This window comes from Ovis canadensis, chromosome 2 (genome assembly GCF_042477335.2).
Source record: "Ovis canadensis isolate MfBH-ARS-UI-01 breed Bighorn chromosome 2, ARS-UI_OviCan_v2, whole genome shotgun sequence".
In the NCBI taxonomy this organism is placed as follows: Eukaryota; Metazoa; Chordata; class Mammalia; order Artiodactyla; family Bovidae; genus Ovis; species Ovis canadensis.
Genome location: NC_091246.1, coordinates 51,459,943 through 51,473,077, shown reverse-complemented (window position 1 = coordinate 51,473,077; position 13,135 = coordinate 51,459,943). Strand labels below are relative to the sequence as shown.

Sequence of the window (13,135 nt, the reverse complement as noted above, 5' to 3'; positions counted from 1 at the left end):
TCATGTTTGGTTTCAGTATTTTACAAGTTGTTCCACTGGCAGATAAAGGATGGATTAAGGCATGGACTGGGAGTGGGAGGTGCTGGAGAAGTTGTGGAAAGAAAAGAGGAAAACTGTGGGGCCAAGCACAAATCCAACAAGGCTGTGGTTTCTTGGACAGTAGATATTTCAGGCTCATTCAGGGTAGGGTCTCTCAAAAGGATGAGACATCTAAGGCTGAAGGAATAAGAGTGGCTGATAGTTTTTATCAGGCCAACGCTTGGACAAGACATTTTAGGTCTTCGAGAGTCATTTTCCCCGTGGATTTGTGAGATGAGATGAAGGAGGAAGAGTGGCCAGAGGCTAGATTCATTTGTGATTTGCCCAAGCCAGGATATCTGTTATCCTGGATGACCAGATTGTGGTGAGGGGAACTGTGTCATCCCGAGGGCTCTGCTGGTTATGGGGGAGCGAAGAGAGCCCAAGGGAAGGCAAGGTCCCCAGGATGCCAGATGAGGGGAGGTTCACGTCTGGGTTCAGTCCAGTTTCGCCGTGTTCAGACCTTAACAGCCATCAAAGCGCCAGGTCATCTGCAGCAGCGCTAGGCGGTCGGCAAGCTGTTGGGATTGTATCCCCAGCGAACAGGCAAGGAAATCGAGGCTCAGCGAGGCGCAGGAACCTGGTAGCGGGACGCAGCTCCTTACTACCACCGAGCGCTTGGCAGCCTAAGCCCAAGCCTTACGCCCCACCCCGACCAGCCAGGCTGAAAACGACAGCTCCCAGAATGCTACTCGGAGAGGGAACCGGAAGTGGGGTTGGAGGCGGGACTTGGTGAGTGCCGCTTCCGCCGCGGGAGGAGACTGGGTCAGGTACGTTGGGTATTTGTTGGCGGGAGGGATCGGGATGAGGGTCCGGCCTCCGATTGCCGCCTCGTTTGATCGTGTGGCAGAAGCCTGGGAAGCAGGCGCTCGCCCTGCACTTGTGTGGCCCCAGACTCTTGATGCTGTTCCTTTCTGCTTCCCGTCGCTTTCGCAGCCTATGGGCCATACGGGGCCTCTGTCGGGGTACCCTGGAGCTTGGGGTCAGGGTGTTCTAATGCTGAAGGTGCCGGAGGAGGAGCCGGCTTTGGTAGCTAAAACCTAGAATGAAAAGCTAAGAGAAGAGTACAGAGGCTGGTGCATTACTTAGCGCCCAGAGATACATTCATCAGGTGAAATATGGGTTTGAAAAGTTCTGAGGCCTCCGTCAACTCAGAGATGGGGTGGAGTGGAGGATTTATGAATTCAGCAATTCTTTATTGAGCGTCTGTTACGTACGACGCGTGTTTCCAGGCATAGAGGATATAGTGAACAATACAAACGTAACACTTATAGGAGTGGGGACGTTCAGACCAAAAAATAAGGAAGATGTATGCCATGTTGGATAGGGAAGATTGGAATGTAGTGAGGAAGGTAGTAGTCGTATAATTATCCAGGGGAAGATGATTGAGGTAGAAAAAACAGCAAGTGCAAAGACCCTAAGGTGCTATATCCTTGGTATATTTAAGAAACAGCAACAGCAAGTGGACCAGATAGTTCAGACAACAATAGATGATCATGAACAATCAGTGTAGGCCATTGTAAGTGTTCAAGAAAATAATCAATAAGCAATCTATAATAGGAATAGAAGAGAGTTTTATTCTAGCCAAATCGAGGAGTGTAGCATGGGAGACATAAATTCAGGAAGCATTTGAAGTGTGTTCCACCAGATGACAAAATGGGAAAACCATATAAAGGTAAAAACTGCAAGGTTACAGTTAGTTACATGAGTTACTTATCATGAATTGTAATTGGAGCTGGCAAGAAATAAGGGTGCTTATTAGTAAGGATTGGTTAAGGTCTGAAATGGTTGCATAGTTATGAAAGGAGATCTTGAGACTGTAGGGTTGCAGCTGGCTGGTGTTATTCTGAATATGACTGATAGTGTCCTTGGGGGTCTGGTATAGTTCAAAGAAAGTTCAAGTTCTCAGTGGTGCAGAGACTTGCCTGAGACCAGATCTTCAGGGGCCACCCAATTCCATTTTTGTCTGCCTGAACTCTTACTCCATTTTAATTTCAATGGATCGTTACAGAGATTTACTTTTTCAAAGATACATGTTTCCTGTTATGTTGGTAGCACACTGGACTCAGAGGAGTAGCCATGAGCAAAGGTTATACCATTCTTAGTCTGCCACTTGGCTGTAGACTAGAACACTTCTTTTACATATCTTCCTCAGGGATTTTGAACACCACTTTGAAATTATTACACTAGTTACGTGTGCTGTAAACAATGATTCTTCATGTTTTTCTACCTCTGCTCTTCTGATGGATATTACCCATTTCCTCTATGACTATGGCTTTCTGCTGCAGTAATATGTAAGTCAGAGGAGGGAATATGTAGATTTGAAAAGTGAATTCTGATACATCACCAGCAGCTTAGAATCCTTGGTTGGTGGGATTTGGGCTGCTCTTTACCATAATTTTTGGCCGGCTCTAAACCTTCCAGGATGTTTCTAGTACAGGACTTTGCATAGCATAGGTGCTTAGTAAATATTTGCTAAAAGAATGGTTTTGAAAATAAATGGAAACGTAATGGGATAGGTAGGTTTTACCATCTCTGTCTCACCCTCAACTCATGCATGCATTCCAAAGAACACAATAAATGAACTGATGTCACAGCAGCAGTGAATAATTATTGCCTGGAGGTGTCAGGGTTCATGCCTGTCTTCTAAAGAGCAAATTTGGCTTCCTTACTACTGAAAGGTTTCTGTGCTTACATATTTCTCTAGAAGACACACATGCTTTTCTCTGTGTTAGTATTTTACACACTTTAACACTATTTGTCATTTGGATATAGGGAAATACTTCTGCAAGTATAATAGTTCCTTTTTCCAATCTGGGTGACGAGGACAGAGGACTAAGCGCATGGACTGGAAATTGGAAGGGAGTGCTCAGAAGACAGAGTCACAGGTGCTGCAGGAGCTCGAGATCACCCTAGACGACCCAGGTGAAGATGGCATCTCTGAGAGCTTCCAGCTTCTACAGATTGATGTGGGGTGTGAGCGCTGGGGGCAAGAGACCCTGCCCACAGGCAGTGTGGCTTGGTGCTCGGTGAGTGGAACGAATTGCCTGGTCACAGGCTTTGAGATGATGGAATGTCCCAGAGGCCCCTATTTCAAGGATGGAGCCTGGTAACGAGAAGATTGGGAATGAGTTAGGTGTATTCCAAGGGATGAGTTTCATGTTACCTGGTTTAAGGTTTAATTTTATTTGGATCATAGAAAAAGTAAATTAAGTTCAAGAGGAATCTTTGTATACCTCAGAAAGGTCAGGAAATCTCAACCCTGTTCCTAATAAATTTACCGTGACCTTGGGCATGCCACTTCTCTTTTCTGGGGTTCTGCTTTCTCTAAACACAATCTAGTCCATTTTTGTTTTTAAGACTAACACTGCTTTTCTCTCCTAACCCTATATCTAAATTTGAAAAATAAATAAGTAACTATTTCTAATATTCATTTTCCTTTTTGGTGCTTATGAAGTTCTCAAACAATTTTGTTTTCTGGATAACATAAGAAAAATGTCCAAAGAAAGCAGAGACACTGGGAAAAGATAGTTGCGGCAAAGAAGAGTAAAAGAAAACAAGAAAAAGAAAGACGAAAAGCCAACCATGTAGAAAATTCAGGTAACAGCAAATTCGATTGTTAGTGTAATTATTAGTATATTTATTTCTTAGCAAACTGGTATCTGCTTGTTCCTGGAAGAGTAGAGATATTGTTTTTAAATAAAGACATGTGGGAGATATGACCTATTGTTCTATTTTGTTGGGAATCAGAGTATCAAAGAAAGCAAAATTTGAGACTGCCTGTGGCTCAGAGGTTAAAGCATCTGCCTGCAATGTGGGAGACCTGGGTTTGATCCCTGAGTTGGGAAGATCCCCTGGAGAAGGAAATGGCAACCCACTCCAGTATTCTTGCCTGGAGAATCCCATGGGCGGAGGGGCTGGGTGGGCTACAGTCCACGGGGTCGCAAAGATTCGGACACAACTGGGCGACTTCACTTTCACTTTCAGATATAAGCAGTCTAGTGCATGTATGTGTTTATAAGCGCAGAAGCAGAAGGAATGATGCTAACAACAGCTAATGTTTATGCAGGACTGTGTGCTAGGTTCATTGCCAAGAATTTTTTCTGGTTTACCGTAAGGGGTAAGGACTTTTATTATCCTCATTTTCTCGGCAAAGAGATTGAAGCTCAAAGCAGTTAAATAACATGCCCAAGATCATATAGGTAATAAATGAACAAACTGAACTCTGACTTAGATCCAGTAGTGTGTTCAGAGCACTGACTTCACTGTTCTGCTACACCTACACTGCCTAACGAATGAATACCTTGTATGAGCTTCCAGTTTCTCTTTTTATGAAAAAAATACTCAGTTGGCTGGGGAGATTTAGTTCTTACTGAATAACATTTTTCTGCTTTTCCACTTTTATTCCTTTCTGGTATTTCTTACCCTAGGCATCTACCCCCAGCACAGCAAACGTTTTCTGAGATCCCTAATCAAGGAAAGACTTTTGGAAGCCAAGCACTCAGGCCCAAGACTCTGTATCGATTTGAGTATGACTAACCACATGTCTAAGAAGGTAAAGCATCCACTGAACTCTGAATGTCTGCTCACATGAGAGAGGTTGAGGTGGGAGCAGCTTTTCCAAAGAGCATGACCAGCTCCAGTTTCTAGGATTCTCTAGCAATCCAGCAAATGTGGTTAGTTTGTTACACATGGCTACTCAGTTCCAAGATGGCTATTGTAAATAAGAAGAGAACAGACATCCTCTGGTTTAGTTTAAAATTTTTTACCTTATATTCTGTTTTAAACCCAACACATTTGCCACTGTGTTCATGGTATCCCAAGTCTAGAAGGAGCCTTTCAGGTGTAATTCTCCAGAGAAATCTTTGGCTTTCTGCTAGGGAGAGGAATGTTTGCCTGGTTGCATGTTGTGGGGAGATTACCTGGTAGGAGGTCTTTCTACACTGTAGGTGTTTTGTAAAGCCCTGTTGGTGAAGGATGGCTTTTCACCCTAGGATTCTGGGGCTGGCTCAACACACAACACTCCACACCAGACAGATAGATTGATACAGTTTATTGGTCAAATGTATTCATCCGGCAAGGAGCATGATACCGCACACCATTCGGGCCACATGGGATTGCGTTTGGGAACAGAATAAATAGCCAGCGGTCGTAGGGGGCAGACTTTATAGGTTTCTGCAGGAAAATTGATTGCTTTGTTGGAATACTGCTGTGGGCTGGCAGGAGCATTGAAACCCATTAAGATGCCCTGGAAGAGGGCATGGCAACCCACTCCAGTTTTCTTGCCTGGAGAATCCCATGGACAGAGGAGCCTGCAACACAGTCCATGGGGTCGCAACTAATCAAACATGACAGAAGCGACATAGCACACATGCATGCATTCAGGGATAAGCGGGAACCCTTCATCAGAGGAATCCCTTTGATAAAAAAAGAATTGTTTAGCTTTCGCACCTTATCAGTGGGAGCAGAATTTGGAGAGGCACTTGCAGCTCAGCCCTTCAAAGCCCTCTCATTTTCACCAGATAACAAAGTGGCACACAATGTTGGACCCTGATTTTGGGCCTTATACCGTAAAACACATCTTTGTTTCCCATCGTCCCTGTTGTATGTGCTAGTGTCTGCATGTTTTTCAGAGAAATCAGGATCTGAGATTCTTCCAGGAAACCTCTAACTATAGCCCACAGAAAAGGTCAACCAAGAATTTTCTGTTTGTATTCATTGAGGTATCAGATTAAATCAAAGCCTAAGGTTTTTTTGTGTATGTTTTTATTTTTTCCTGTACTGAACCAAGTCAGGCCAGATTGTGAAATTACCTTTCTATAACGGTTGTATCTCTGAATCAGGATGGAAAGTTAAAAACTCCAAACCTATGACATTTCCTGGAGTTAGGGAGAATGTACCAAGTTTACCTGATGGAGTATAAAAATGCCTATACAGTAATCTAACCTCTTTTTAATAAATAGTAAATATCACATGGTAAGCTTTCTGATTAAAAACTAAAAGAGGAATAGAGTTACAAATACAGAAAACAAACTTATGGTTACTATGGGGGAAAGGGAGGGGCGAGGATAAATTGGGAGATTGGAATTGACATATACACACTACTATGTATAAAATAGATAACTAATAAGGACATACTGTTGGAGAAGGCAGTGGCACCCCACTCCAGTACTCTTGCCTGGAAAATCCCATGGATGGAGGAGCCTGGTAGGCTACAGTCCAGGGGTCGCTAAGAGTCGGCCACGACTGAGCGACTTCACTTTCACTTTTCACTTTCATGCATTGGAGAAGGAAATGGCAGCCCACTCCAGTGTTCTTGCCTGGAGAATCCCAGGGACAGGGGAGCCTGGTGGGCTGCCGTCTGTGGGGTCGCACAGAGTCGGACACGACTGAAGCGACTTAGCAGCAGTAGCAGCAGCAGCAAGGACCTACTGTATAGCATAGGGAACTCTACTCAATACCTTGTAATGGCCTATACGGGAAAAGAGGCTAAAAAAGAGTGGGTTTATGTATAAATGATTCACTTTGCTGTACACCTGAAACTTAATACAACATTGGTCGTCAGCTATACTTTAATAGAAGTTTTTTTAAAAGCCAAAAGAAATATATATATATGTATATACATGCATGTATGTATATACATGCATGTATGTATATACATGTATGTATTAGCCAGTCCAGAAGGAGGGAGAGGTCTTAGTTTTTTCATTAACTGACTATTTCTGGGCTGGTATCACTACCTTAACTTTCATCTATAAGGTATGATGCCATGGGATGTAACACAAGTGCCTACATACATCTACTCACTTGTGGAGTAAAAGGGGCCATTGTATTTCATGAGCTTTCCCAGAGTCATATTCAGTGAACTTACTCAGCAACCATTTGTTGATAATGAATTTAGGAAGAGTGGGCATGTTACTACCCTAAGTTATCCTTACTTCTTTGAAGGAATTAAGTAGACTGGCTGGACAGATCCGAAGGTTGTATGGTTCCAATAAGAAAGCTGACAGGCCATTTTGGATCTGCCTCACTGGGTTCACCACAGACAGCCCCCTGTATGAAGAGTGTTTGAGGATGAATGATGGATTTTCCAGTTATCTGGTAAGCCTTATTTTGCATATTATTTGAATTGTCATTTGAAAAGTAGGTTGGAGGGGATAATAGTAAGTGTTTTTAACTTATTCATATTTGGATGTAAAAAAATTTTATATAATTTATATATTTTCACTATTACAGTCTTAAAAGTTTATATATATATATATTTTTTTAATTTTAAAATATTTAATTCTTACATGCGTTCCCATTCATGAACCCCCCTCCCACCTCCCTCCCCATAACATCTCTCTGGGTCATCCCCATGCACCAGCCCCAAGCATGCTGTATCCTGCGTCAGACATAGACTGGCAATTCGATTCTTACATGATAGTATACATGTTAGAATGCCATTCTCCCAACCTCTCATCAGTTCTTACATTTAAAAATTTTCATCCTTCCCACTGCATTGGAAAACTAGTATTACCAGTATCTAGGGCTGTATTTTGTATCTAGTGTATTTTATACTAGACTGTGCATTCCAGGAATGTTTTAGGGAAATGCCGTGACTCCTTGTTCTTAAAGTGCAGAATTTGGAAACATGAGTTTTGAGGGGAAGAGAGAATCCTTATGGAAGTAATATGGATTTAAGGTGAGTTTTAGGGAGTATTAAGTTACTTTCAGTACTCTCCTTAGGATCTCTTAAATGTAGACATTGGTATACAGGCAGGAATCCAGATCAGTGCCTAAGAAGTGACCCTAAAAGTGCCCTTGTGTGTTCGCATCGTGTAGCTGAGACTGAGTAGTGTGGCCTTTCCCAGGGAGGTCCTCAGAGGCCCCAGGTGTGAAAAGTGCCGTTTGCATTGCTGCACAGTCAGTCATGGTGCTGTTACCTTCATATCCCTCCTATAATGCAGCCATTCCCAGCTTTATTTCTCTGTACATGTTTTGTGATTCCTGTATATGAGGAAACCAAACAGATCCACTCTAAGGCCCAAGCAGTTCACTTCTCTTGGTTTCCTGTCCTCATGCTTTTCTTAGATAATTCCCTCCAGTTTGAATACCTTTTCCTTTTGTATGCATGTCAGTCTCGCCTCTTTTCAGAAACCCAGTCCCAGCATTCCCTTCACTACGAGGTCGTTCCTAATGGTGTCATTCGCTCTCTGTAGTCCCAGGGCATGCTCCCTGTGTGTCTGTTAGGGCCTCATTACCACTTTCTGTCTCATTTTGTAAGGTTGGATGTCTTTGCCTTTAACTTCTGCTCCCCAACTGAGCCCTTTCTGAGAACAGGTTGTCAGACATGTATCCCCTTGATGTACCTGGAGCCAGGCCTGATAGAAACCATTACATGCCCCGTAAGTAACTGGGTGCTGCAGTGTGGGCTGTGTCTTAACCTAGTTAACACTACGTTGGATTGTTTACATTTTTCAGCTAGACAGAACAGAAGAAGACTGCTTTAGTTTATTTCCTCTGGAAACCCTTGTGTACCTGACTCCTGACTCAGAACATGGTATGTTCTTGATGCATTCATTGTTTCTAGCCCTTTATTTCATTATTCCTGGTGTTGGAATTTGTTAAAGCCACCCATGGTGTATCCAGGGTGAAAGAGGAATGAACATTAATTGCACGCCTCTTATGGATAGAGACCTCACTGGACGCATTGTATTTGTCCTGCCCTGTGTACATAGCTGCACAGATTTAGGGTCTCCATCCTCAGCTGGAACTTGTGAGCTACTTGGTAATCCTCCTGAGCTTTCCTGGTCACCTCCTTGCATTGACTCTTTTTGGATCAATGTTAGATAAATATTTTTTCCCTGAAAATTATCTATTTCACATAATTTTCAGTTTTATTAAGTTGATCTCACTAGCTGTCTTCTAATTATTTTACATTTCTCTGAAATTTTGCCTCCTTTCTGAACCCTAATGGTGATTTGAGTCTGCCTATCTGATTAGATATGCCAGTGGTTTATCTATTTAATTGAACTTTCCAGGGAGTTAGCAAATCTACTCTTTTTTTCATTTCCTATTTCATTAAATTTCTACTTTTTATCATTAATAATTCTTTGCTTTTACAGTCTTTGGATTTAGAAATTATAAAACATTGATCTTAATGGCCTTTGTTTTTTCATTAGCTCTTGAAAATGTTGATCTAAACAAAGTTTACATCCTTGGTGGACTTGTGGATGAAAGCATTCAGAAGGTAAGTGTACATTTTAGACCTGACAACTGCATTTTGAAAAGTGAAGCTTTCTTTTAGAGGTACCTGCCCTGTCGCAATCTCATCCAAAAGGTGTAAGAATCCAGAAGGAGTAGGAAGAAAGAGCCTACTCTGTCTAGGTTGGCCCTCCTACTTGCCAAGTTCCCCCTCTTCTCATCACCAATGTTAACAATCCTGATACCTGACAGAATCCAGTCACGGACTAGAGTGGGGAATATTTGGTAATTACATAAATAGCAGTATTGAATTCCTGTCTTCTCTTCTTGTCTTCAGTTCTGTAGGGATTACTCTGATCTTGACCAAGGAGCTTGTTTTAAAGTGGTTGGCTGTACCAGATCTTAATTGTGGCACATGAGATCTTTAGTTGTGGCATGTGAGATCTAGTGCCCTGACCAGGGCTCACACCCAGGCCCCCTGCATTGGGAGCCGGGAGTCTTAACCACTGGACTGCCAGGGAAGTTCCTACCAGGGAGGCTTTCAACATTATTACCAGCTATTTGTTCTTTGTTGAAAGAGTAGCTTGTTCCTTCTTAGGTCATCTTCCCTGTTGACAGAGGTCTTACCCATAATCTCAACCGCAGTAGAGTTGTCCAGGTTTCTTTTGTTGAATTTGAATTTTATGAGAACAGTTGGAGTTTTGAAACACACTTCTGTTATACAAATATTTGTTGAGATAATTTTTTATGCTTAATAATTAGGATATTCTATAGATGTAAATAATGATATAATGGTTAAAATGTATAAAAAGGAGCACAGTGAAAAATAAGTCTATCATCTTTGTCACCCATGTCTGCAGTGTGAGGCAGCCATGGTTTTCTTGTGTATCTCTTGATATATTCTGTAACCACACAAGTATGTGTTTATGGGTTTATGGGCATATTAAATTAATGTATTTTTTCATATATGAGAGTATATTGTTTCATATGTGTGTGAGATACATACACATATTTAACACAAATGATATTTAACTATTGCATTTATTCTAAAAAAAAGTCAGTGTTCCATGACTCCATAGTGATAGTCTTAAAATATGGGCAGGAGGTAGGGGTAGGGGAGGGCTGTAAAGAATGTCAGCTAATAAGTGAGAAACGAATAATAGAATTGAAAAGTCATCCTTTTGTCACTCCCAGTGTAATCATTGATTCAGGGAATTGACTGAAAGAAAGGTTGTGAGGGAACTAACTATTCATGTGGCCTCAAAGTACCAGCCCACAGATGAGAAAGGCAAAAGTGTACCCTTACAATGGAGTGATCTGGAGTTCACCATCTTAACAAATGATCAAACAGAATCACCAGTGGTGACATGTACCTCCTTACGATGGAATCTCACCTGTGATGTATTCTTACTAGAAAATGTTTAAACTGAATTTAATCATCAACAGAGCTAGGATGTGAGACATTCTGTAAGACAGCCAGACCAGACTTTCAAAGAAATCAGTGTAATGAAAACTGATACGGCCATGGGGGCTATTTTAGATTCAAAAGACATAACAGCCAAATGCAGTCTCCCACAGCAGAGTGACAGCCCCTTTTTGAAGCAGACAGTTCTAGAGGGCCAGTGAGCAGTGTGTAATATATAGATGCACACATGTAACACACTGTCCTCTTTATTTTCCACCAACATTTAAACTGAAAAATAACTGGCACAAAGATTTGTTGAAGGTATGGAACTTTTTGGTTGCGACTTAAGAGTTTGGCTTCTTCACTGCTGCTAATACCAAGTCGCTTCAGTCATGTCCAACTCTGTGTGACCCCATAGACAGCAGCCCACTAGGCTCCTCTGTCCCTGGGATTCTCCAGGCAAGAATACTAGAGTGGGTTGCCATTTACTTTTCCAATGCATGCTTGCATGCTAAGTCGCTTCAGTCGTGTCTGACTCTGCAACCCTGTGGACAGCGCCCACCAGGCTCCTCCGTCCACAGGATTCTCTATGCAAGAATACTAGGGTGGGTTGCCATTTCCTCCTTCACAGAAATATGCTAAGAACAACATTTATTCAAGGGGAATCATTTTATCTTTAAATGTTCAGCGAATATAAACTAGACTGTAAACTCCTTCAGAACTCCAGATATCCCGAATTGGATCTTACTGAGTTCAGGCCAGCAGTGTTCTCTGGTTGATTAGACTGTTTGGATTTTTGGATGCATATTGTAACTGCAGATATGCCTCTTTTTACTTCCTTCCTTCTTGGTTGTATTGATAAGTAGCAGCAAGTAGAAGCTAGCAGATAGATGGCTTCCAAATAAGTGAGTTATTGCTGCATAAGCCATTTCTTACTTGCCAGAAATACTCATTATCTGCAGTTTCTTCCTATTTTTTTAATACACTTATGATTACAGATGTAAATGGTAAATGAGAATTCTCACAATTTGCTCTGCTGCATATTATACTGACAATAACTTCATGTATTATTTTTATAAGAAAAATGTTTGTGATTTACAGAAGGTGACATTTCAGAAGGCCCAAGAACACTCTGTTAAGACTGCCCGCTTGCCAATCCAGGAATATATGGTCAAATGCCAGAATGGGAAGAACTATCATTCAGAGATACTGACCATCAATCAAGGTACTGCTCACATGGCGCATGCTTAATATATGTTAGTTATGCTACTGCTTCTTTACATTGTGTTTAAGTATAAATGGCCCTTGAAGCAGCCTCCCCTGTGACTAACGTGCTTGGACTTTATTGTATGCACTTTGTGACATGTATCCTGACCTCTCGGAGGTATTTTGCATTTCCTTCCTGATTCCCACCTGTGTTAAAGATGGTTGAAATTGTTCCTTTGTCCTAGTATGCCATGCCTTCCGCCTGTCACTGAACAGTGAATTCCTGTTTGTCCTTCCTGATTCCGTTCACAGGCATCTTGGCTGCTCCCTTCCCCTTCCTGGCCATGTCAGGCCCCTCTGTTGTGTTCCCGTTGTACTGTGTTCCTCTCTGCTGCAGCATTGTCCATTCACAGGCCTGTAGCTCTCAGTGTAGGCTGAGATCCTTGTAGGCAAGCAGGGCCTTTGTCTTTGCCTGTCTCCCCAGGAGACATATGTGGTACCATATTTGGTGGAGTAGATTTGTTGATTGAAATATTCCAGAATACTTTTTTCCTTGTTAGTTATATACTAATTCTCTTTTTTCCTCTATGTGGTCCCTTTGTTTTGTTTACCCTTCTAACAGTGTTTGATATCCTGTCTACTTACTTTGAGACTCAAAACTGGCCTGAAGCATTGAAGAAAGGAGTTTCTTCCAGAAAAGGCTATGTTCTTCAGAACTCAGTGGAATGATGGAGAGCCTAAGGAGGCAGCTGCAGGAGGTGAAGTTGCTGGAGTTGTCTTGACCAAAGAGCAGAGCAGAGAATGGTGGTGGTACTCATTTGCCTTTACTTGACATCTTGGCTCTTCACTTGCATGAAGAGGAACCACATTTTATGCTCTTTTGTATCTCCCATAGTGCCTGTCTCACAGGAAGTGCCAGATATATGTTGACTAGAAAATTTACCTAACAATGAATTAGCCCTAAGACTACATGGCTTTGGATGTGTTAATTCATCTTCTGTACATCTATTTGTGAAATAGCTACTCGTAAGAGTAGCTTAAATAATCAAGTAAGAATTGTTCTATCTGTTCTATCAAGAGTTAAATTTTCACTGCACAGGCATCATAAAGTTGCATGACTTTGTCGGGCCATCTCAAACATGCTGATTTTCCCCAGCTCAGTAATATGCTATAGACTTTGCAAGGTCAGCCTGTCCTAACAGCCCTGCTTTAAGCCCTGATAGCATTTTGTTCCATCTGTAGCTCCTACTTTGTCTCCCC

At 42.0% G+C, this 13,135-nt stretch overlaps 1 protein-coding gene across 2 annotated transcripts; it reads left to right on the top strand.

Annotated features, from left to right (window-relative positions):
* Positions 1-772: 772 nt before the first annotated feature.
* On the top strand, positions 773-12,846 carry TRMT10B (tRNA methyltransferase 10B). 2 transcript variants are annotated; one of them, XM_069576130.1, is made up of 9 exons: positions 773-848; positions 2,854-3,107; positions 3,570-3,678; positions 4,509-4,633; positions 7,027-7,179; positions 8,542-8,620; positions 9,243-9,310; positions 11,771-11,894; positions 12,498-12,846. In XM_069576130.1, the coding sequence occupies exons 2-9, from the start codon at positions 2,922-2,924 to the stop codon at positions 12,602-12,604; spliced, it is 951 nt and encodes a 316-aa protein (XP_069432231.1). In that variant the 5' UTR covers positions 773-848; positions 2,854-2,921; the 3' UTR covers positions 12,605-12,846. The 2 variants fall into 2 exon arrangements, with proteins under 2 accessions (XP_069432231.1, XP_069432232.1); XM_069576131.1 differs by having other exon boundaries at positions 779-848; positions 2,910-3,107.
* The last annotated feature ends 289 nt before the right edge of the window (positions 12,847-13,135 follow it).

What these genes read in the sequence shown, in the direction of transcription:
- TRMT10B (XM_069576130.1), top strand. Translation starts at nt 2,922, where the DNA reads ATGGACTGGAAATTGGAAGGGAGTGCTCAGAAGACAGAGTCACAGGTG. An exon ending in CAACCATGTAGAAAATTCAG is followed by an intron (nt 3,679 to 4,508) that starts GTAACAGCAAAT and finishes TTCTTACCCTAG; the next exon opens with GCATCTACCCCCAGCACAGC. An exon ending in CTAACCACATGTCTAAGAAG is followed by an intron (nt 4,634 to 7,026) that starts GTAAAGCATCCA and finishes ACTTCTTTGAAG; the next exon opens with GAATTAAGTAGACTGGCTGG.